The 25,286-nt window shown below is 43.4% G+C and overlaps 1 protein-coding gene across 1 annotated transcript; it reads left to right on the forward strand.

Annotated features, from left to right (window-relative positions):
- Nucleotides 1–1,790: 1,790 nt before the first annotated feature.
- Nucleotides 1,791–24,264, forward strand: SERPINB5 (serpin family B member 5). Its single transcript, XM_068161020.1, has 7 exons — nucleotides 1,791–1,969; nucleotides 10,841–11,015; nucleotides 15,777–15,914; nucleotides 17,215–17,332; nucleotides 19,167–19,309; nucleotides 21,340–21,507; nucleotides 22,780–24,264. Exons 2-7 carry the CDS (start codon nucleotides 10,842–10,844, stop codon nucleotides 23,170–23,172), a joined length of 1,134 nt encoding a protein of 377 aa, XP_068017121.1. The 5' UTR covers nucleotides 1,791–1,969; nucleotide 10,841; the 3' UTR covers nucleotides 23,173–24,264.
- Nucleotides 24,265–25,286: the final 1,022 nt, after the last annotated feature.

The raw sequence follows: 25,286 nt of genomic DNA on the forward strand, positions 1-25,286 counted from the left end.
ATCTAGTGGAGGGTGAGCGATGTTTAAACATCACTAACTTGGCAATGTAGAGTCCTTTCTTCTTTTCTATTATCTAGCCTTTAAAAGAAACTGATGTACCTACTTATATCTCTATTTTTCATGTATCACTAGCAAGGAAATGGAGCTGGTGCTGTCTCTGTTAGGTCAGTCTCTCTGCTGACCATGTCCCTGCAACTTGTCCAAAGCTCCTGAGTCACTTTCCAGTGAACCTACTTGGCAGACCTGGGTCTGAAGGAACTCCTGCAAAGATGACAACATTTGGTTTGAGATTACCTGCAGATATGTGAGGAGAGTCTGGTAGCCAATATTACTGTGGATTTTCATTCAAATTTCTCTTACAGAAGGCATAATTGGGTACACAGAATGATGGTCCAGATGTTGCAGTTTAGCCAGCTGACTTGTATCTTATTCTGATACTTAAACATATCCATGCCTTGTCTTTGTTATGAACTGACTTATGGCAAAGCACAGAAAATTTACATTTGTTGTCTGGTAATGCTGGAAGGTGAACCCCATCTGCATCACAGCAGTAAGTAAAATGTAATTTCCTTTGGATAATAGAAGTTTAGGAGGCTTTTGGAAGGAAACATTGGTATGACCTAATCAGGCCACCGTGGCATGATTTATGCTCAAAGCAACACAGGAACGTGTCATTCCAGACAGAGATAACAGCTTCCCAGTTCCCACTGTCACCATGGAGGCACTGTGTCAGTAGTGAAAACAAATCCTTTGGCTTCCTAGCCCTTTCATTTGGGCAGCTGAGCATGCCAGCACTGCAAATCTGAATGCAAACTCAATTACCTAGCATTTATCTTTTACAGCCTTAAAGTATGCAGGGCTACCTGGGGTTGTTGATGTGTGAAGCTGAGCTGTGCCTGTGGTGTAGCCCACTTTTTCTTCACAGGGACTGAAGTGTAGCCATGGCCTTCCAGGAAGTACTTGCTGGTGTTCCCCGCTGTGGGTAGCTTGGCTGCCCAACCAGGGAATGCTGGGAGCAGGGATAGGCCATCTCTTCCTTGCTAAGAACAAAATGCACATCTTTCAAATATAAATAGACCTGGTGAGCTGCACCATCAAATCTCTCTCTCTCTCTCTCTCTCACAATTTCTTCTCTCATCCTGTCACATTCATTGCTAGTAATGTGGACAGTATGACATAAACCCAGCAATCTGCATCCTGGAGGTGAAAGGATGGGACTTTCTGTTCCAGTCCCTCCTCTGGAGACAACTAGTAGCAGGGAGCGTTGCTTCCCTGCAGAGGACCTGGCTGCCTATGGGTGTAAGCTCTTGCTTTAAGGTATTAAGAAGGACAGATATTTTTCCTTGAGTGTTAACTCCATTCTGGCCATGGGCTTTAAGGCCACCAAATATACACATATGCCCCTTACAAAGACAGAGTTAAGACAGTCTTACTGCACATACAGATGCAAAGCCTGCAGCCATGCACTCCGTACACGTTTTGGTTGCGTTCCTGGATGTCGTCTTCACAACTACACTTTTTCTGCAAATAGCAGCAACTTGAATGTAACTTGGGACTATTGGTTTTGCTCAGAAGGTCTTTTAATTGCTCATCTGCTGCCACGGTCTCACCTCCATAGTCTTCGTTCATTCTTGCCTAGTGCCTTTTGTACTGCACTTGCCGAAGGCAATGCACAAAGGCTGCTCTTTCCTGCCAGAGCTTGTTGTCATCAGTACCTGGGCAGGCAAAGACAACTCTGGTGTGAATCATTTTCTCCTCCAGTGTAGGAGTTGCCACTAAGAATGATTAAGGGAGGGGAAAAAAAAAAAAGAAAGCGAGAGTGAGAGGGAGTGTGTGTGTGTGTGCACAAATTAAGGCAAGCAGGCAAGCTAGCAGAGACTTCTGCTCAGCAAGGTTTCACCACGGCTAGCTACTTCTTCGTGTTGTAGCCATTCCATTGAATCCTTTACCAGGATTATAGCCTTGCAAAGTAAGTACAGCTTTTTTTCCCCCCTTCCTCTGATCCATTAATTGATGCCTAACTAACAGTTAACAAAACTCCATCGTGAAACGCGGTCAGGTAGAGGGAGTGGGATCAGGAAATTTGTACAAAAAGATAGCACCTGGAATTGAAGGAGCATGAAAGCTTTCCTAAACTACACTTTGGTTCAGTCACAGAATTGCTGCATTTACTGTGCTAGATTTCTTTCCCCTGAAAAGATTCATTGGAAGCAATGAATAGGATGTGGCAGGTGAGAGAACGAGGGCACTAGGGGTTAGTAAAATCCGGTGGTTTGTTGCAAATGGCTTTCCCCATCTCAGGAAGAGCATGTCGTGTATGATGCTGGGAAAATGCTTCATGTGTCAAAGTAGGATTTAGACTGTTTTGTAAGTCTCTGTTCAGAGGAATATTCCTCTCCTTTTCTGTAAAGGTGTGTACACTCTGCTCTGTTTACTTTGAGTTATTAATCAAGTGACTAATCTGCACTTCTTTAAAGTCAAGAGCAGGAACTTAGGTCCAGTAATTACCAATTTATTTTCAGTGTGACCATTCAGTTTGAAGAATTCACTGCTATTGAAGTACAACAAAGCATACTGTGGTTGCTTGTTTTTCTCTCCTTCTCAGAGTGCCTTTCCCTGGCACTGCTTTTTCTCCAAACATACAAGACACTTTGGTCACACATGTCTGTTCAGAGGAAATTGTGTCCTCACTGCACAGCCAGGTAGTCTACCAGGTAGAGAGTTGTCATTTGTGTAGAAGTAAGGAGAAAGGGCTCTCAGAAGTCTTTTGGTTCCTTTCCATGTTGTGTTTGCTGAAGAGAGCTGAAGTGGGGCCATGATAAATGCTTGAGCTAGTTTCAAATATTAATGCCTCACTTATGAAACGTGTGGAGGTTGTTTCATATAATTTTTCCTGTCAGTTGAAGTTTGTTTGAACTGCTTACAGGGCTGGCACTGACAGCTCCCAACCTATAAAACCCACACAACCTGCCAGCATCAAGTGGCCAGTACTGTGGCCCATGCTTTGTCTGCCACAGGTGTCTCCTCCTGGAAGAGCTGCTTCACTGAGACAAGAATAAAATAAACACTTGTTCTGCTTTATCAAATGATCCTTACTTTATAGATAATGTCTGACAAGTCACTTTACCACACAGACATGGCTGTTCTCCTGATTGTACTTTTTAAAGATAAGCTCTATTTAGCTTTTCTCTTTGTAAGCAGATAGTAAACAAAGGCTCTTTGTTTTCTGGTGGTGGGTTTTGTTGTTTGTTTTTATTGTTGTTGCATTCAGGAGTGACTAAGCAAAAATTCTGTCTTATACCCATAAACAAGTTAAAATCAGGTTTTTCTAAACTGGTTCAGTAGCCTTTCAGCTCCCTCCAGTGTCTGAAAGTGTTTCTATAATGTTGTGGCAGAGTCACAGTTTAAAGCAAAGCTGGGTGGATCACAAGCTGTGTATGCTTAGAAGATGCCCCAGTGCTGCAGGCCTCTCTGGAAATGCTGACATAAGGCTTTCCCAGGCAAGGAAAGGCTCAGCAAGAATCCATTCAGCAGACCTTTTTTAAGTTTAATTTTCAGTTTCCTGACTCCTCCCTTTCTGAGGGTTCCCTGTGATTACTGACACAGGAGCTGATTTCTCAGACTGCTAGTGTGCAACTAAGGGCTTGAAGTCCTAGACAGGAGCTTGGCTGGAACTGGCTTCAGTTCACAAGGCTTGGGACACTCAAGGCCTTAACAAAACTGAGACATTGTAATACTTAATACAGTAAATAATTTTCAAGAATATGGACGTCATGATCTGTTGGGGGTTGAAATGACCCCCCAAAATAAAATTGCCATACCAGCTCAGATGGAAAGCAAATGAAGCTATACTTACAAGCAAAACTACAATCTAGAAATATGAAATGCAGTGAGTACGTACAAAATAGACAACATTTACATACACTTACAAATAACACAAGAGCCCTCCCGGATGAATCTAGGGGACGCCAATAGCTTCCTTCTCTCCCCCTCTCCTTCCCCCCTGTACAAGGGACAAGAGAAAAGAGGAGAAAAGCAGAGAGTAGCTTGTTAATACTTAGCCACAACAAGAATGCAGCCAATGTCAGCAACAGCCAAGCAAAAGCTACCAGTTAGTATCAGCTACAGTGCAGCAGCCGAAAAGAAAGTTACCTTATACAACTGTGTGTTACTTATCAGACATTATTTAGACCTTATCATTATTTTCCCTTTACATCCAATGGTAATTTATTTACATTCTACTGCTCTCTACTCAATCTGCAGAAAACTTTCCTAGGCATCAGCCTAAAACTGCCATATCTCCTAAATAGCATTCATCACTAATACATGGAGAATATAAAAAACCTGACTGATCAGGTGCAGCTGAAAAAGATGGTGGAACAGAGATTATTTGTTGCTATCCAGTTTGTCATTCAAGATTAAGGGTGTGTCATGGTTTTGCTGGGACAGAATCCTAGGTCAGCAATGGTATGCCGGCTGTTAGCAGAGGCAGCTGAATGCTACGAGATGGTGTTAGCCAGCCAAGAGCTGGCTAAGAGGTGTATCCCATACCATAAGTTTCATGCTCATTATAAAGGAGGAAATTTGCTGATGATGGGGGGGGGTGTGTGTGTATGTGTCTCCTGCTCCTGAGGACTGCCTTCCTGTTTATTGCAACCACTGTACCTTTACTGTGTATAACTTTGCATACTTTATAATGGCATTGACATTAGTATTGCTGTTTCATTATATTAATTTCAATACATGGGTCTCCCCTCCTTTTCCCAGTTCTCTTTTGCTGCTCAGGAGGAGTTACTGGGTGATACAGCAACTGCTACAGTTTAGCCCTGACTGTGGGTTAATCCTAGAAGGGGTGAGACCGAGCTTTTTTCCCCAATAAAATTATCTGAATGGGCTCTTATTAGAATAGGACTAAAAGAAAGTAATTATAATAATGGAGAGCTTTACCACAACCAGAAATAGTCTCACTCAGCACAATAAAAGCTTTTAGAGTAATAGTAGTTGCTGGGTGAACAAAAGGTTCACTATTAAGTACTTCCCATTTTTCCTCACTAAAAAGGAACCTCAAAACTTTATAGACATTGACTTGTTGTGAACAGTATCAGAGTTCCAATGAGGTCAGTAAAGAAGAGGTTTTGAGCTGTGGTAGAGCTTTTCACTGGCAAAAGGAAGAACAGTTTCACTAAGTTTTGCAAAATTTGTTATTTACTCTTCTTACTCTGAATCTCTTGCAACCCAAGGAAGCTAAACACATATAGCCCCTACACAAAATCACCCCAGGTTTGCCAATATAACTGAAAATACTAATGTTAGAATGAGAGCATAGCGTTTGCAATTTTAAGCCAGAAAGAAACTTTTAAGCATGTTTACTTTTCAGCCTGTAAGGAAGACCTCAAGGCCCAAATAGGATAATACCAGGCTAGCCAGCACTAAAGAATGATATTCTACTCCACTAGCAGATAAAGGGTGGTTGGTTGGTTGGTTGTTTTTAGGTGTACTGCATGCCTCATTTTGCACTGGGAGAGCCTTTCTATTGTTTGTCTTCATGAGAGTGATAGATGTTGAATGACACATTCTTGGTTCCTTGGGTAATTTTCCACCAGCTCCTTAGTAAGAAATACCTGGGAAGTTGGTACTTGCCCAAATCTTCACATTTTAGTTGGGGTGAGGGGCGGGGAGAGAGTAGACAAAGCATATGCATGCATTTTGTGTTCACAGGTGAATGGTTGAGTTAACTGGAAAGATGAGAGGTAGCCTGTACAAGGGAGTTTAAGACATGCACAGGCACAAAGGTGCACGTCTGGGATGAGCAACTGCAGAGAGGCACGTTGAATGACAATTTTCCATTTGCCCCTTTGCCCCTGTTGCTCCAAGTTATTCCCTCATGAGTACTCTCAATCCTTCCAATTTGTTTCAACTGTCTTTTGCCACTGTTTTGCCCAAAGCTGTCCTCCTTCAAGGTGTTTGTGTCGCCCATGGTTTCTGGCAAGCTTGACTTTTCTGGTAAGTAGTCGCTTTCATGCGTGCAAAACTGCGACTACGTGAACCAGATAGATGGTTGCAGTGCTGGGCTGGCCCTGAGCTCTCCCTCTACGCCCATAAGATCTCTGACATCAGCTCATGACCTGCTGACACTGTCAAATAGGATTTCACATGAGTACTTTCTCTTGTCCAAGCAACTGCTGGGCTTGTTAGAGTGCATTGCTGGTTAGATGTGCTTTTCAAACATGGATTAAAAAAGCTTTGGGTTTATGCCAGTATCTTCTTTTTCTTTTTTCTTTTTTTCTTTTCCTTTTTCCTTTCCTTTTTCTTTTTCCTTTTCTTTTTTTCTTTTCATTTTTCCTTTCCTTTTTAGTTTTCCTTTTCTTTTTTCTTTTCCTTTTTCCTTTCCTTTTTCCTTTCCTTTTTCTTTTCCTTTTTCCTTTCCTTTTTCTTTTCCTTTTCCTTTTGCTTTTCCTTGCTCAATAAGGTTATGCAATGCATTTCAGTAACTTTTTAGAACAGCATCTTTAACCCCAAAACAAGCCAGTTGCCAAATCAATCAATTGCTTTACCAAACACATCCATGTGTAAGTTAATTAAAATAATTTATTCTGTAAAAATCCTTCTCTAACCAAACAGGCCTTTAGAAGGAAATCAAAGTGTTTTCTCTTTCAGAGGTAAATGATGCACCCATTTTTTTGCTCCTATAATAATGTATAAATACCACAGATGATTTGGAAGTCATTCACTAGTGTCAGGTATCATAACTGCTCCACAGTGTATCTTTACAGTGGTGTGAAGTGTTCAGCTAAGTTTGGCCAGCATCACAGTACATGAGGAGTTGGAAGGGACCTCCAGAGATCATTGAGTCCAACTCCCCTGCCAAAGCAGGATCACCCAGGGTAGTCCGCACAGGAATGCATCCAGGTGGGGTTTGAATGTATCCAGAGGAGGAGACTCCAGAGCCTCCCTGGGCAGCCTGTTCCAGTGCTCTGTCACCCTTGCTGTAAAGAAGTTTCTCCTCATGTTGAGGTGAAGCCTTCTATGTTCAAGTTTGTACCTCTTGTTCCTTGTCTTATTATTGCACGCCGCTGAAAAGAGCTTAGCCCCCTCCACTTGACACCCACCCCTCAGCTATTTATACACATTGATGAGATCCCCTCTCAGTCTTCTCAAGACTAAACAGCCCCAGGTTTCTCAGTCTCTCTTCATAAGGGAGCAAATGTAGAGTCCTGCACTTGGGGAGGAATAACCCCATACATCAGTACAGGTGAGGGCATGACCAATTTTAGACTCCCCAGTTCAAGAGAGCCACGAGGATAATTAGGGGACTTGAGCACCTCCCCAAGTGCAGGACTCTACATTTGCCCCTGTTGAACTTCCTGAGTTTCACCTCTGCCCAACTCTTCAGCCTGTCCAGGTCTTGCTGAATTGCAGCACAGCCTTCTGGCATGTCAGCCACTTTTCCCAGTTTTGTATCATCAGCAAACTTGCTGAGAGTATGCTCTGTTTCTTCATGAACATGACTGGACTCAGTACTGACCCCTGGGGAACACCACTAACCACAGGCCTGCAACTACACCTGCATGTTAATCAGAACCCTCTGAGTTCTGTCATTCAACCAGTTTTCAATCCACTTCACTGTCCACTCCTGTAACCCACACTTCCTAAGATTTTCCTGTGAGGATGTTATGGGAGACAGTGGCAAAAGCCTTGCCAAAGTCAGGGTAGACAACATCCACCGCTCTCCCCTCATCTACCCAGCTGTTCATACCATCAAAGAAGGCTATCAGATTGGTCAAGTATGATTTCCCCTTTGTGAATCCATGCTGGCTACTCCTGACAATCTTTTCCTCTGTGTGCTTAGAGACAATCTCTAGAATGAGCTCTTGATCACTTTTCCAACAATGGTGGTGAGAGTTACTGGCTTGTCGTTTCCTGAATCACCCTTCTTGCCCTTTTGGAGATTGGAGTGATGCTGACTTTCCTCCAGCCCTCAGGCACCTCCCCTGTTCTCCATGACCTTTCAAAAATGACAGAGAATGGTTTAGCAATAACCTCAGCCAGCTCCTTCAGTACTCATGGGTGCACACCTTTGGGACCCCTGGATCTGTGGGTGTCTGGCTTGTCTAGATGATCTCTAATCCAGTCCTCCCCCACTAGGGGAGAGGCTGCCTTCCGCCAGACTTTCTCGCTTGCCTTTAGGGACTGGGATTCCTGAGGGCTGGCCTTATCAGTAAAGACTGAAGTAAAGGCAGCATTCAGTAACTGCCTTCTCTGCCTCTTCTGTCACCCATCTGCTTCAGCAGCAGGCCCACATTTTGCTTGGTGTTGGTTTTCCTATTAATGTACTTGAAGAAGCCCTTCTTGTATTTTTTACATCCTTTGCCAGATTTAGTCCCAAGAGGGCCCTAGCTTTCCTTGCTGCATCCCTACATATTCTGGCAATGTTCCTATATTCCTTCCATGAAGCCAGTCCCTTTTCTCTCATACTGTGAACCTTTTTTTTCCATTTGAGTTTTTCCAGAAGTTCCTTGCTCATCCATGCAGGTCTCTTGTCTCCTTTCCTTGATTTCTTTCTTACTCATGGGGATGCACTGATCTTGGGCTTGAAGGAGGTGGTGCTTGAGTATTAACCATCTCTCTTTGGCTCCCTACCCTTCTAGAGCCATAACCCATGGGATTCCTCCAAGCAGGTCTCTGAAGAAGTCAAAGTTGATTCTCTTGAAGTCCAGGGCTGCAATCCTACTTGCTACACTGCTCAGATGATCCTGAACTCCACCATCTCACAGTCACTGCAGCCAAGGCTGCATCCAGTCTTCACATCCCCAACCAGACCTCGGTTTGTTAGCACAAGGTTCAGCAGTGCACCTCTCCTCATAGAGTCCTCCATGATCTGTGTCAAGAAGTCATCATCAACTCACTGCAAGAACCTCCTGAACTTTTTGTGCCTTACTATGTTGTCCTTCCAGTAAATACAAGGGTGGTTGAAGTCCCCCATGATAATCAGGGTATGAGATCACAAGGCTGCTTTAAGCTGTCTGTAGAAGCCCTCATTAATTTCCCAATCAGGTGGCCTATAGTAAATATCCACTAAAATGTCACCCATTATTAGACTGCCCCTTAGTTCTTACCTATGGGCTTTCAACTCTTTCTTCTTCCCCGCCTAGGCAAAGCTTGATAGCTTCCAGCTGCTGCAACTCCACCACCTTGCATTGCTGGCCTGTCTTTCTTTAAAAGTAGCTAGCCATCCACAACAGCATTCCAGTGTGTGCCATGTGTGCCATCCCACCATGGCTCCATGATTGCTGGCCCTGAGACACCTCTAGTTCTTCTTCTTTATTACCCATAGTGTATGGTTTGGGGTCTGTGTTTATAGGTTGGACTCGATGATCCTCGAGGTCTCTCCCAACCTTAGTTATACTGTGATACTGTGATACTGTTTGGTATACAGACATTTCAGAGAGGTGGTCAAGTAAGTAGATTTCCCCAGAGGGGTACAAGAGGATTCACCAATCCATAAGATGTTTCTCAAAAGATTAGCAGACCTCCTACCAATATAAGAAATACCTTTCCTTCTCATAATGGGATAAAATAGGAGCCCTGAATCTTCAGTGTCAGAGCCTGAAATGCAAAAGCAGATAAGTATGTGTCTGACCAAGAACACATCTTTTAAAATCACCCTTCCACATACTATTTATGCTGCTATTTTTCCTTCTTTTCCTGAAACAGGCAAATACTGGAGAGGCCTTTTAGGTTCTAAGTGAAATCTTAATGCCATTAGATGTCTTTTCCAATATTCATATTTTTCATTTTCTTTCTGTCTCCCTCAACAGCTTCAATGGAGCTGCTTAACACAAATTTTAAAGATTGTCCTTTTTTTTATTCAGGCATATGTAATATTTGGACAGTGTAGTGCCAAATTCACTGTGCCAAAGGGGTTGTCTTCTGTGTGCCTGCCGGTCTAAAGTTCAACTTCTGTGGTTAAGTCTTGCTGCCTGCAGTCTACACAAACATGCCTACACCAATGGGCAGTTTCAGGCATAAGAAAGCAGTCTGGAAGGTGGGAAGATTCTCTGACTTTCCCAGAACAAGGACTGCAGCTATCATCCCTTGGGTACCACCCTTCTCATTCCTGACTGCATAGATCATCTAACAGCCCTCTGGCAGTGCAGTTACTAAGAATGGCTAGGAAGATATTTGCAGTTAAAACAGTGTAAGTGATGAGTAGACATCAGCAGTATTTATTTTGGAGGCCTCCTTTAAGTTTCTAGGGCAATCTCAACCTACGAGGCCAGAGACCTTTCTGGAGACTTCTAACAAGCTTCGGGAGAACAGGGGATTGTTCCTTAAAAGGAAGGGTGTGTACAAAAGCTAACCATTAGCCATGAAAGATTATGAAGCTATTAAAGGCCTATCTGAGAGCCAGGAGAGCCCAGAGCATAGGCGAAGTACCTTATAAATGGGCTCATTTTAAGACTATAAATTAAAAACAGATTAATGTGATCCAATTCGGCTCCATGTGCATGGGTCACCCTGACCTACCCAGATTTCCCCAAGTGCTTCTGGTGACATTGGCTCCATGTAACATCTGGCATTGTCAGTTGAAGATGTGGGCTATTACTGAACCCCTTGCATTTCCATGGTTGGACATGGATGAGACCTTTCCTGTTCCTCAGGGGTGCCCAGTGGGCTCTGAAACTCAGTAGGCTCAGGAGTTGTCCTCTCCCTGAAAGTTCAAGCCCAGTCCCCATACTAATATTCAACCCTCTTCAGTGCTTTGACTGAGCCCTACCACAGCAGGAGCTAGAATTACATGCAACTCTGATCCATCTCTCATTTCCTTTTTCTCTTTCAGGATGACAATGGATGCTCTACAACTAGCAAACACTGCCTTTGCAGTTGATATGTTCAAAAAACTCTGTGAGAAGGACAAAACAGCTAATGTTATCTTTGCCCCACTCTGCACCTCGACATCTCTGGCTCTGGCATATAAAGCTACAAAAGGGGATACTGCAGTCCAAATGAAACAGGTAAGCTGTCAGCATCCTGCTCTGTGGCTGCAAAATGAGGTGGTTGTTGGAGGTGGCATTCTTATTCATTCTTGTTACTAGTCTCCTGGATGTCTAGTTCTCTTGCAAGCCAAGCTGCAAATCATCCACCCACAATTCCTGAATGGTTCCACACTCCATGACCCCACAGAGCAATAGAGGTGGAAAATCTGGCATAAAGAAAAACTTTCTCAGTTATGTACAAGGTGGAAGAGGACACGTTAGAGTCCTGAACTAGTGGCATTAAAGCCTTCTCTTTTTTTACCATAGTGTTGATTGTGGCTGCAAATCACAGTCAAGATCACTGCATTTTGTGGATAAGTGTTGTTTCATTATTCAAGAATGCCTAAGCTTTATGGAATTGGAAAGAATTTTGCCATTTTCTATGATCAACAATTATGCTTAACAGCCCTGTCACTGACATTTCCCTTTTCTCCCACAATACTGCTAAGATGAGGCAGATGCAGTACAAGAGGACACAATTTCAATCTTGTTTCTCCTTTCAAGAAGCTCCTGGTGTTCAAGGGATTTCCAACACTGTGATGCAGCATGGCAGTCATGATACAATCAGTTTATCAAGCTCATTCTGTGGTGCAGGGAGGCAGCCCTGCAGCCTCTTCTGCTGCTTCTAAGTAGAAATGTGCGTAGTTCTTTTATCTCAGCAAGGGTGCCCACAGTTTCTGCAGCTATCTAAAGATGGATGAGAAGCAAATTCAGTGTGCACTCATATGCTGATTATCACCTGGCTCTGAGGAATGTTCTACATATTTGAATATATTCTCCCTCATTTGGGAATTCCTCCTTGTAATTCACTCACTCTCAAGCACAGCATCCTGTACCCCTACCCGTGACACGGATTACAACTGAGTCTTGTGCCATTCACAAAGCTGCAAGGAAGTGTCCATGGAGATGTTCTCAGCATTGCAGATTTTCCAAACAGCACTGGATTTTAAAAAAATAATAAAATTAACTCCAGATGGAAAATAGAATGATTAAAGGGCACCCTGCAGCTTCCCTACCATTTCAAGACTCAAGCGTTTTCTTTCTAATGGGAGAGTTCAAAATATGAACCTGTCCTTAATTATGTTTTCACTTGTCTGCAATTTGCTTTGAACCATTCCATAAGTCAAGGTACACATCCACAAGTGGAGCTCTGTTGCACAAGCACATTTATGTTATATACAAAGTGTTGACTGCAGGTACTAAGGAGAACTTGATAGGTTTTACATGTAGCATCTCCTGTTTTCCTGCCTGCCCATCAGTTTGTGCTTGGGCTTTAATTACTAGGTAAGAAAGGAGCCAGACTGGCAGTCTTAGTCAGCAGTAGCAGTTACATTTGTGCCAAAAGCTCTCCCAGGTAGAGAAGTTGCAGTAGCATATTCTTCTCCCCAGTTTCCAGGCACAGAAGCTTTCTGCACTTAACATGCTAAGAGATATAACTGTCAGAGGAAAAAGAAATAAATTGATTAAGTTGAAATGACCATGGAGTTTGGCTGTGAAAGCTGTGCTGGTGCTGTGTCCTTCAGAGATTGATCTTGTTCTGCTTTCACTGGGCAAAGAAAGGGGAGGATGATCACATCCTGGGCTGTATCAAGAGAAGCATAGCCAGCAGGTCAAGGAAGGTGATTCTCCCCCTCTACTCTGCTCTTGTGAGACCCCACCTAGAGTACTGCGTCCAGTTATGGAGCCCCTATTACAAGAAGGATCTGGACATGCTGGAATGTGTTCAGAGAAGGGCCATGAGGATGATCAGAGGGCTGGAGCACCTCTCCTGTGAAGATAGCTTCACAGCTATCTTGGGGCTATTCAGTCTGGAGAAGGCTCTGAGGAGACCTTATTGTGGCCTTCCATTATCTTAAGATACTGGGGGCCTACAAGAAAGCTGGGGAGGGACTTTTTAGGGTGTCAGATAATGATAGGACCAGGGGGAATGGAACAAAAATAGAAATGGGTAGATTCAGATTGGATGTTAGGAAGATGTTCTTCCCCATGAGGGTGGTGAGACACTGGAACAGGTTGCCCAGGGAAGTGGTGGAAACCTCATCCCCGGAGGTTTTTAAGGCCGGGCTGAATGTGGCTCTGAGCAACCTGATCTAGTGTGAGGTGTTCCTGCCCATGGCAGGGGGGTGGGAACTAGATGATCCTTGAGGTCCCTTCCAACCCTAACAATTCTATGAATCTATGACATGGAGAGATGGCTAAGGCAGAGCAGCAGTTTGGTGTGTCTGTGAAGATAGAATGTGTTCCAGGAGAAAGAGTGGGAGTGAGGGACAAAGGCAAAAGAAGGTTGCTAGTACCTGCTGTACTTCTGACAGGTGAGGAGAGTTGGGCAAGCTGCCTGTAATAAAAGAGCCACCATCAGACTCTGTAATAAGCAGGCATTAGAAGCTTGATTCATGTTTACAGAGTTGGTTTCATACAAACCCAGCAGTAACCTCTCACCTCTGGTGCCTAACAGCAGTGAGTTTTAGGTCACCACAGCACTTCCTAGAATTGGACTTGTCATTCCCAGGAGCCGGGAGGTGGCCACGTGTGGGTGAGCAGCCCTACCTCCAGCTCATACTTTGTCTACCAAAACAGGTCTGATTATCTGATCCGTTTTTGCTGAAATATCCTGTGATGTCATACATCACTCACAGCAATCAGGAAACATCATCTGTTAAGCATTTTTAATGGTGTAGCCCACTTCTACAATGAAGACTAATCGGGACCTTCATTTACTTGACTCAAAAGCTCCAGGTTTCTAGACAGAAATCCAAATTCGGTGCAAACATTGTGATGGCATGGGAGAGACACTGACAAAGCTTTTGACCATTTTATTTCAAGCAAGCAAGCAGCAGCCAAACCACGGATGTACCCTGCAGAGGTGGGGTAGTGAGCTGCTCCTGGAAGGTTTCCGATGGTTGTAAACAAGGCTCCCAGGGCACTTAAGGGGTAGCCTGGCACCAGCAACTCCTCTCCAAGGACTTTCAAGTGGACCCTGAGGCAGGAATCAGATAATGGCTCCCAAATAGCTGAGAAGTGCTTTATTCAGCGTTTGGCTGAACACACAGGTGTGGTTAACTCAGGAGTAGCAGACACTCCAACAGAAGCTTAGCAGCAGACAACCACGTAAATAAAAACCCCACACATTTAACAAGTAAGTAAGAGGAAGAGAGGAAATGGAAAAGAGAAAGAAAGGAGAACGAGAGACGGAAGATAATTATCTCCTCCCTTGGATCCAGCGAGGAGTCTTGGTAGAAGTCCTCTGGATCCCTTTGGCAGCAAGTGCACAGCCTGGAGCGGCTCTTGCCTTCTGCATCCTCATCCTACGCATGCGCTGCAGGGTAGGGTTTGCGTTTAAGTCCCTGGAAGGTAGGGGGTGAAGGGGAGTTGCTGGTACTCTGCTACCCGCATCGCTGTCTGGGCATGTCCTGCGAGCATTGTTTACGATCATAGAAAACCTCCCAGAGACAGTTCACTATCCCACCTTTGCAAAGCAATTCGTGTTTTGATTGCTGCTTGCTTGGTTAAGACCAGATGGTCAAAAGTTTTATCAGCCTCTTAGACTCAGCCCCACTGACGCTGGTATCAAACAACTTCTTAGACAACATTGTGCGTTGTGATTGCCCATTGGAATGGGCTGCCCAGGGAGGTGGTGGAGTCACCATCACTGGAGGTGTTTAGGAAGAGACTGGATGGGGGTGCTTGGTGCCATGGTTTAGTTGATTAGACAGTGTTGGATGATAGGTTGAACTCAATGATCTCAAAGGTCTTATCCAACATGGTCTGGCCTATCTATTCTATTCTATTCTATTCTATTCTATTCTATTCTATTCTATTCTATTCTATTCTATTCTATTCTATTCTATTCTATTCTATTCTATTCTATTCTATTCTATTCTATTCTATTCTAGTGGAATTTCTTTATTCAGTGCTGGGCACATGGAGGATTGCTCCAAAATCCATGAGCCCCCATGAAGAGTGTTTGTGGCTATTTATCCAATAAGCTTTTGCAAAGTCACACCTATTTAATACAATTATTTCCTCCTACATGTTAGGTATCCAGCAAAATATTTGTGTGTCTGCACTTGTGTGAGTGGTCTGGGGTCTCCCAAACTCCCTCCTCAAACTACCTTTCATGGCATCAAGGACACCCTTGATGTTTTCTCACCTGCCTTTAGTTCCTGACAGACAAATTGTACCATAAGCATTCTTTCTTATCTATGCTGAGTTTACATACTTGAGCTCTCTGTATAGATTAAGAAGCAAAGGAAAAAGTTTGAAAAAGACTGGTGACAGTATATTGCAAGATGAGTGGTGAAAAAACCATCTGGTGACTAGCTGATATAATGAGAAGCTCAAGGACTCCACGGAAATAAAGGAAAGAAGAAGAAAAAAAAAGCTGAAGTCTTGCTCAGTATCGCTCTTTGAAATGCAGACAGGCCTAAGGCCTGGCCTTTGGAATGCGAGCCTAAGGTGACACTGTCACCAGCATGTATAGCTCTACTGATTTATTTCTACTGCTCACAGGGAAGAGATTTGCTTAGTTAAAGTTCTGGTAGGATCAGGTATTTAGATTTATATGAAGATGTCAAATAAATAAGTGATATTTGAATAATGACAGCAAAAGCCTGTGTGGTTAGCTTAAATACAGAAAGCCACAGCTCTGGTCACAGACTAGCATCTTTTGCTAAGCAGTTGGGAATGTTTATATAACAAGAACAAAATTATGCTTAATATTGTCTTCTGCTCATTTACCAGGTACTCCATTTAGAAGATGTCAAAGATGTTTCTTTTGGGTTTCAAACGGTAACTTCAGATGTTTCCAAGCTCAGCACTTTCTTCTCACTGAAAATGGTCAAACGGCTCTTTGTAGACAAGTCTCTTAATCCTACCACAGTAAGTACAGCAGAAAAGCCCTGGGGCTGTGAATTGCCTGTCCAGCATGTTGACAGGTTATGGTGTCAGACTGCAGTGTTACTTAAAATATGTTCCCTCACTTTTGCCTGTTGCTTGACTGCTCTGCTCTTGTGAAACCCTACCTGGAGTACTCTGGAGCCCCCAGCGCAAGAAAGACATGGATCTGTTGGAGAGGGCCCAGAGAAGGGCCATAAAGATGATCAGAGGGCTGGAGAACCTTTCCTATGGGGACAGGCTGAGGGAGTTTGGTCTGTTCAGCCAAAAGAAGGCTCTGGGGAGACCATACAGTGGTCTTCTAGTATTTGAAGGGGGTCTAGAGGAAAGCTGGAGTGGGACTATTTATAGGGGATGTGGTGCAAAGAGCAGTGGTTTTAAACTAGAGCAGGGTAGATGTAGACTGGACATTAGGAAGTTCTTCATTATGAGGGTGGTGAGACACTGGAATAGGTTGCTCAGAGAAGTTGTGGATGCCTTATCCTTGGACATGTTTAAGACCAGGCTGGATAAGGCTTTGAGCAACTTGGCCTAGTGTGACATGCCCTGCACATGGCAGTGGGGTTGGAATTAGATGATCAATAAGATGCCTTCCAACACAAGCCTTTCTATGATTCTGTGACTAGACTCAGATGATGACAACATAATATTGTCTCCTGCCATAAACATTTGTAGACATTTGGCCTTGTAACTTACGGACCTCACAAATAACCGAGAATAAGAAATGTTATGGGTTTGGGTTTTTTATCCCCCAAAGTTGCCTTGCAAAAGGGCTCCAAGCAAAGGCAATATCAGCCTAAAAGTAGTATTTCAGAAAACCAAACATGCTTAAATGTTGCTAAAGTAAATGTGCTTAAATGATGCTGTAATCACATTGTCTGCTGGTCAGCCTCTGCTACAGCGAATGCCCATGGACATTCATAGCAATAAATGCCTCACCTGGTGAGGACAGGCATGATGTGATCAGCCTGTGGTCTTTATCTCAGTATTCTCACCCAAGCCTGGACTGAGGGTTGTTTTGTCCTTTCAAAATCTCGCAATGTGGTCACCCCTGCAATACCAAAGTTACTTTAGCTGCTGATGTTACATCACTGGACTGAAGACAATCTTGGGAACAATGTGCCAAATGCAGCTGTTCCTCTTCGGTATAAAATAGTTGTCCATCATAATAAACTCTCCAGCTATTCCCTGGTACAGCTTAGGATGCTCATCTTGCAGGCTCTGTGCAAACCCTTAGAGGGACAGTATTTACCCAAGGATGACTCTGATACCTTGTATCCTACAGGACTTTGTCAACTCCACGAAGAGGCCTTTTCCATCTGAACTGGAATTAGTGGAGTTCAAAGAAAAAACTGAGGAAACTCGACAGAAGATCAACAAATCTTTGTCAGAGCTAACTGATGGTAAGTATAGCTTAACCTTGGGGATACCATTTGCCTCTTTAAAGATCTTTGTCCTCATGATACCTCTTTTTGAAGGAAATGCATAGTCAAAGCAATGGGACAAGACCTACTACTTGGATTTGTGAGGACTAGCAATGTCTGCTTGTTTTGAAATCTCTAATTTACTACTGCAGCAATTCTGAGGGTGGAAATACGAGGTGAGACCTGGACAGGCTAGAGAGTTGGGGAGAGTTTAACAAGGGCAAATATAGAGTCCTACAACTGGGGAGGAATAACCCCATGCATCAGTACAGGCTAGGGGTTGACCTGTTGTAAAGCAGCTCTACAGAGAAGAGCCTTAGTAGTGCCTTATCAATGCTTGTAAATAGCTAAAGGGTGAGCGTGGGGTCAAGAGGATGGGGTCAGATTCTTTTCAGTGGTGCCCAGAAACAAGACAAGGGGCAATGGACACAGTGGGACACAGGAAGTTCCATCAGAATACCTGGAAAACCATCTTTACTATGAAGGTGACAGAGCAGGCCGCCCAGAGAGGTTGTAGAGTGGCCTTCTCTGGAGAGATTCCAAAACTGCCTGGACACTGCCATCCTGGACAACCTGCTCTGGGTGACCCTGCTTTAGCAGGGGGCTTGGACCAGATAATCTCCAGAGGTTCCTTTCAGCCCCTATCATGCTGTGATTCCCCAATGCTTTACCCCTGGGGAAAGCTGAACTACAACAGGACAGTTTGGGAGAATGGCAGCTGCTGGCTCTGAAGCTTCACAAACATTTGACATCAACACATAAAAGCCAAGCACTGGTTTTCTAAAAAAGTTTTGTTATAATGGGAAGTACTTGCTTGACTCTGAATTTCAGGCCATTAATTTGTAGCTCAGCTTAGCTTAGCTCAGCTTCCTTTACCAGCAAGTATGCCACAAGCAGATGTGTGTCTCTTACTTGCCTTCCTGTGGAAATGGGGTTGCAGGCACTTTTCCCACAGCACTGCTGAACCACCAACCGCTGGGCTGAGTCACAGAAGCAGCACATCAGTGACCATGAGGGTCCCTGTGCAGAGCCTGCCCAATTTATGGGAAGCAGAGGTCTGGCCCTTGCCCATGCATAGCAGAGCCTGTTTACAGCCTGTGCAATGTAGCTCTGGGATCTGTTGCTTCCTGTTGCCCTCCAGTGGTACAAATACGAAAGCCAGAGTGAATGAGCCTGCTCCTTCCCACACTGCCACAGATGTCCCTGTAGAAGCCCTGTGCAATTTATGCATGAACGTAGGACTTGCGTCCCTGGCGCTCTGAATTCAATGTCTGTTACGGCAGTGCTTGAACAGGTCTAAAACAGGGTGAGGAGAGGAACACATTTCCATATCCTTTTTGCAGTTATTTGGTTATGAACTATAATCAGAGCAGCATTTATTGTTACTGTGATTATTTCATTCTTATGTCTCAGTCTAGAGATGTGTAGCTGCTAATCTGGACCTTCCCTTCAAGTCTTGCTGTCTAAGTGAGAAATGCTTCTTTCCTTACACCTGTTGACTTTCACTGAAACTTCAGTACCTTCTTTAACACACTGAATAAAAGCAGTAGATGTGGTTTAGATTCAACACTATCTAGGCCAAGCAAACTTGTAATTTGGAGAATCTGCCTTGATCCCAAATCCCATTTAAAACCTTAAGCTGTAATTTTAAGCAAGTTCTTCTCTTTGGAATTTGTCATTGGAATGAAAATCTTTTATCTGTGAAGGGCAGGATGTAATTTAAAAAATTCAGTGAAATGTTTCCATATTCAGCTGAAGCAATTGATATATTGGTAATGTGTTGTATTAACACCCATCTTAAACCTGTTCACAGGCAAAATGGAGAATATTTTGACTGAGGATAGTGTAAATGACCAGACTCAGATCCTCCTGGTTAATGCAGCTTATTTTGTCACAAACTGGATGAAGAAGTTTCCAGAGGCAGAGATCAAAGAATGTCCTTTTAAGGTCAACAAGGTATGTTCATGGGAAAAAAAAAAAAAGTAGTAAAAAGAGGCAAAGTACTGTTTTCAATCCAGAAAATGCAAACTTTGACCTAAGGAAATCCCAAAAGTGGAAATTAAGAAATGTTTATTATTGCCATGGCATTCTTAAACTCTGCCTAAACCTATATGCTGTTGCAAGGCTCCCTAAACTAGTTTGCTTGAAATGTTGTTTTAAGGCTTTCTGGTACTTTCATAGGATATTTCAAAAGCCCAGTGTGAATACAAACTGTTCTGATAGTATATTTAAGAGAACAGGAGCTGAGTACAAGCTCAGAAGTAGCCACTGCCTACAAAGAGATGCAAGATTCTCATGGCTAGCTTCTTCCAAGAAATTGTAGCCTGTACCAGAGGCTGCATCCCAAAACCAGCAGGGCTGAAGCACAAAACATTTCATTTCTCCAGGTCACAGAGCTAATGAAACATAGAATGGAATGGAATGGAATGGAATGGAATGGAATGGAATGGAATGGAATGGAATGGAATAGAATAGAATAGAATAGAATAGACCAGACCAGGTTGGAAGAGACCTTCAAGATCATCGTGTCCAACCTATCATCCAACACCACCTAATCAACTAAACCATGCAACCAAGCACCCTATCAAGTCTCCTCCTGAACACCTCCAGTGATGGTGACTCCACCATCTCCTTGGGCAGCCCATTCCATACATACCCCTAGGATCTCTTTGAGTATACCCCTTAGGTGCCTGGCTCTGTGCTTTCCTCCTCAGGATAGCATCCCATCATTTCCTTCTTCCCAGACAGTCTCAGTAATGCAGCCCTCTGCCTATCAGCCCTGCTGAGCCACAAGGTCCAAGTGAGTGCAGCACCTATGTCTGCTGCCTTCAGGAATCTGTGACCACTGATGAATATTGTGATTAGTTGGTCAGCTATAAAGCTGGGTAATACTTGTGTGATAAAGTAATTATACTCCAAACAGATACACACACATACATATGTATGTGCAGGAGAAAAGAGTTTGAGGTTCACTTAAAATATTCATAAATGACCACACCAGCCATCAGTTTCAGCTAAAAGTGTTTTGAAAATGATACAACCAACACCAGATTTTGAACATCTTGGGGTTTTTTCCTAAAGTAACATTTTTCCACTGAATTTGAGTTTTAAATGTTTCCAGGTGAACAAAACAGTTTGCAAATCTTCCCTATGCAACAGTCTTGTTGCATTCCTGAAAGGCAAAGACATAGGGCCTCGATAAGCCTGAAATGTCTTAGTCTGAAAGATAAGGCTGAAATTTCTTATTCTGTTTCAGCTCCTGAATCAAAACATCAATTATTCATATGAACAGCTTGACCTTCACTATTGAGATGTGCTCAGTGCTTGACACTTACTGGCATTATGGTGTCAGGTAGACAGTATAGTTGGCAGCACTCAGTGAAACAGGCATGGAGGGCTACCAATATTTGTTAGATTTCTCTTTTAAGGCACATGTCCAGTGCATTGCTATTGTATTAAGTAGAATTCTGTTCCACTTTTCTTTGGAAGGTTGCCTACTGTAAAAATTCCCCCAGTCCATTACCTAGGGAAGCCAGCAGATTCTCTGATCATAGTATCATAGTATCAGTCAGGGTTGGAAGGGACCACAAGGATCATCTAGTTCCAACCCCCCTGCCATGGGCAGGGACACCCCACACTAGATCAGGCTGGCCAGAGCCTCAGCCAGCCTGCTCTTAAACACCTCCAGGGACAGGGCCCCAACCACCTCCCTGGACAACCCATTCCAGAGCTTCACCACTCTCATGGTGAAGAGCCTCCTCCTCACAACCAGCCTGAATGTCCCCACCTCCAGCTTCATTCCATTCCCCCTAGTCCTATCACTACCTGAGATCCTGAGAAGTCCTTCCCCAGCCCTCCTGTAGGCCCCCTTCAGATACTGGAAGGTAACTCAATATACCATTTCCATGGAAGCTTATACAAACTTTCACACCATGGTAGCTGTGAATTAAAAGGAATGCTAAGATGGTTTCCCCTCTGTTTCGCAGACTGAAACTAAACCAGTGCAAATGATGAACCTGGAAGCCACTTTTTGCCTGGGCTATGTGAAAGAATTAAATGTTGCCATCCTTGAGCTTCCATGCCTTAACAAGCATATAAGCATGCTCATTCTGCTACCCAAAGAGATTGAAGATGAGACCACTGGCTTGGAGCAGGTGAGAAAAAACAGAACTGGTATGATGCTTCTCTTGGAAACAGACCACTTGTAATACCATGTGCTTGTAAAAGGTTTTGTTATGCTATACAGACAGAAAGAAAAGGGAAAAAAACCCAAGTTTCCTGTGAATTTATCTTCTCACTCTGCATCTCTGTTGCTGATTTTATATTTGTGGCATCATTGTTTCCCTGGTGGCCAAGTGTGAGGTTGTAAATAAGACTTTGTTTTAAGCCAGATTGTGCACAGAAGGCAGCGTGAAGTGCAGAAGATGCCCGTGATGCACTTTAGGAATCTGCATCCATTTGAAAATCCACAGACCCCAAATAATTTTCATGATAAAGATTGTTGGTTTTGCTTTAGTAAAGTGCTTAGAGTCACATGTGCTGGGTGCTCAGTAGTGCTGACATCATTTACTCTGGTGCCCTCATTTCTTCCAGTTGACATGTGGCCATAATTTATTTTACTAAGGTCTTACACATCTCTAAGTTTAAATTTTAAGCAAACGTGCCTGAAAAATGTGGTTTTTTTTTTTTTTTAAATTACAATTGCATATAAATTTGAAAATGACTCAGGAATTTCCTAAAGAACAAACATTTCTTATGTCATTTCTCTATGAAAATTGTAGAATCCCTTTCTGTCTCTCTTCAGAGTTTGAGGATTAAGAGAGAGATGATCACACCACTCTCCTTTGTAATTTGCTGCAACTGGCCGTAAATTTTAAAGGCAGGAGGAATCTGCCTTTGCAGCTGTAAGGTGCTTTTAAATGTAAGAGTATCTTAACAAGCAAGTGAAGCCTTTCCTGGTAACAATTTGTTGTGGCCCCATATTCTGCTTCCTCACTTTGCAGCTTTTAAAACTGCTCTTAGTTTGAGACCAAACTCTGGACTTGGAATCTTTTTCTGTTCTAAATACCAGCACTGACCTGTAGGGTCAGGAATCAAGACTTTTGCATCTGCCACTTGGCTGGGTGTAAGCTGGGTAAGGACTGTCTTTCTCAGGTTTCTTCATATAGTTGTTGAAGTGATTGCCTATGAAAAGCTTGTAAGGGGCTAATAGTCAGAGCATGCACATCCAGTGGAGTTGCTCCAGAGGCCTGTCCTATGGATGGAGTCATACTTGCCTCAGTCTAACTCGGAGTATGTTAACTCTGAATGCTACAGGCGTGAATTCAAAAGCAAAGGTTGCCTTTTGGATTTCACTTTTGGGGGCTTGATAGGAGTGGGAAGCATTTTTCCTATCAGTAATTTCCTCTGTTCCTTTATATCTTCAGCTGGAAAAGGCACTCACACCCCAGACATTATTGCAGTGGACCAATCCCAGCATGATGGCCAACACCAAAGTGAATGTATTTCTTCCAAAATTTAGCATGGAAGGTGATTATGACCTGAAGCCGCTTTTGGAAAGCCTGGGAATGACAAATGTCTTCGATGAGAGTGCATCAGATTTCTCTGAGATGTGTGAGACAAAAGGTGTGGTTTTGTCAAAGATCATCCATAAAGTCTCTTTGGAAGTCAATGAACAAGGTGGCGAGTCCCGAGAGGTACCAGGGTATCGGATTCTGCAGCACAAAGATGAATTCAAAGCTGACCATCCATTTATCTTCTTGTTTAGGCACAACAAAACTCGCAATGTGATTCTTTCAGGCCGATTCTGCTCCCCATAAGCAGGGCATATTCACTATGAAAAAGTGCAATTACATTTATGGTGGTGAATGTTCCCGTAAAGCTTGGCATCCTGTCACCTTTGAAAGGAAATTTAAGAGGTTCCTGTATCAGCTGGTACTCTACATATGCAGCAGAACTAGTTTTATCTCCTTTTGTGTCATCCCCTTAAGATGAAGGATTTCCACTGTGAAGAACACATTGTGTCTTACTGAGAAGTATCCCAACCTCAGCAATAAGTATAATTTGTTCCTCTGTAACATCTTCTTCCCAAAACTAAGTGAACTGAGAGTCTGCTTTAGGCTTTACATAGATAGATCAGGAGTTGGAAAGGGCTCTGGGAGAAAGCTCTTTTTCTGCTCCCTAGCCAAACTACTCACCCTTGTGACCCATGCTCTGTGGATTCCTACTGCATAGAAGGGGAAAATGTGGACATGAGGTGTAAATAACCTTCCACTTGTACCTGACTACACTCTGGTGGTCCAGGGCGCCCTACCAGACCCTGCCAGTGCCCAGTGAAACACTGCCCAAGTTCTGCAGCATAGTTAAGACAATTCAGGCTAGCATCAAAATTTGCATCTGTGGAACAGCAGGATGCAAGAATAATCATGATGACAAAATTTATACCCAGAAGACTCCAGTATGAGCTATGTCAGTTTGTAAGCTGGGGAGGTTGAACTTTGCTGCATAGACCTTTTCGCTCATAGCCCCTCAGACATGGAAGACAGAACCAGTTCACTGCAGCTGCAAAGAGCCCTGTTGCATATATCCTGAGAAAAGAACAACATTATGCAATTCCAGGATAGAAAGCAGTTGGATTAAAACTAGAAGTGCCATATTTTTTCTTCACACACAGCTTAGCTGCCACTTCTAGTTCTGAATTCAGCATTAAGAAGACTCCATATAATTACTTGATGTCTAAGGCATGAAAAAGAAACAAGGACTTCAACCTGAGTGACACTGTAATTACCAGTCTACAAATTCTACATGAAATCAGGGTAATCAGATTTCATTTCTGTCTAAAGACTGCCTGCTGCATATGTTCAGTACTGATTTACCTAATTACTGTTCAGAATAAAGCAGTATAAAACCTGTGTCCAATGTCTGCAATACCTCCAGTGTCAGTCTGGGCGTTCACTTGTTTGTTCACTGACCACATCGGTGTTCACTCTTGACCTCAAATAAATGATAAGAATGGAAATGAAGGGATTCACTTAGGCCACAAAGGCTCAATCAATGTCTTGGTATTTCAGATCTGAGAGAAAAACTGGATGGAGATTTCTAAATGGAAACATGCAACCCCTAGTATGCCTACTTCTAAAACCATGGTGATTACGATGAATTTGGAAACAGGAGTTCTGTCTGTTTTGACCTTGCCAACCCATGAGAAGCTTTTAGTCACAATGACTCGGTGTCTTTGCCAGTTTCCCTCCCTTTGTAGACCTTCAATGAACTCTAACATGTTTAAATAACAGAGGGTTAACTGGAGTCATTGGCCTGTATCTTTGAAGGTATTGAGGGGACTAACTTCCACCAAAATCAATGGGAAGTAATGCAGACCTCTGGGGGTCTTTGCTCATATCCATCAGGTGTCCTGATACTTGAATAGTAGTCAGAAGGTGGGGGCAAAATATAACCCTTACTTTTGCAGCCCATCTGTTACTTCAAGTACTGTGTGCAGTTCTGGACCCCTCACTTCAGGAAGGATATTGAGGTGCTGGAGTGGGTCCAGAGGAGAGCAATCAGACTGGTGAGGGGGCTGGAGGCAAAGTCCTATGAAGGCTGAGGGAGCTGCGGGTGTTCAGTGTGTAGGAGACTTAGAGGGGACCTCATCACTCTCTACAACTACTTAAAAGGAAGTTGTAGTCAGGTGGGGGTTGGGCTCTTCTCCCAGGCAACTTGTGACAAGATGACACGGTATGAAGCTGTACCAGGGGAGGTTCAGGTTAGGTATTAGGAAGCACTTCCTCACAGAAAAGTTAATTAGGCACTGGAATGGACTGCCCAGGGAGGTGGTGGAGATGCCATCACTGGAGGTCTTCAAGAAAAGATTGCACGTGGCACTTGGTGGCATGGTTTAGCTGATGCTGTGGTGTTAGGTCATAGGCTGACCTTG

The sequence above is a fragment of the Melanerpes formicivorus genome, unplaced genomic scaffold (genome assembly GCF_026170545.1).
Source record: "Melanerpes formicivorus ecotype bairdi unplaced genomic scaffold, bMelFor1.0.p_v2 SCAF_55, whole genome shotgun sequence".
In the NCBI taxonomy this organism is placed as follows: Eukaryota; Metazoa; Chordata; class Aves; order Piciformes; family Picidae; genus Melanerpes; species Melanerpes formicivorus.

Coding starts and splice junctions, on each gene's coding strand:
- SERPINB5 (XM_068161020.1), top strand. CDS start 10,842: ATGACAATGGATGCTCTACAACTAGCAAACACTGCCTTTGCAGTTGAT. Junction 11,016..15,776: donor CTGCAGTCCAAATGAAACAG/GTAAGCTGTCAG, acceptor CTCATTTACCAG/GTACTCCATTTAGAAGATGT. Junction 21,508..22,779: donor AGACCACTGGCTTGGAGCAG/GTGAGAAAAAAC, acceptor TTATATCTTCAG/CTGGAAAAGGCACTCACACC.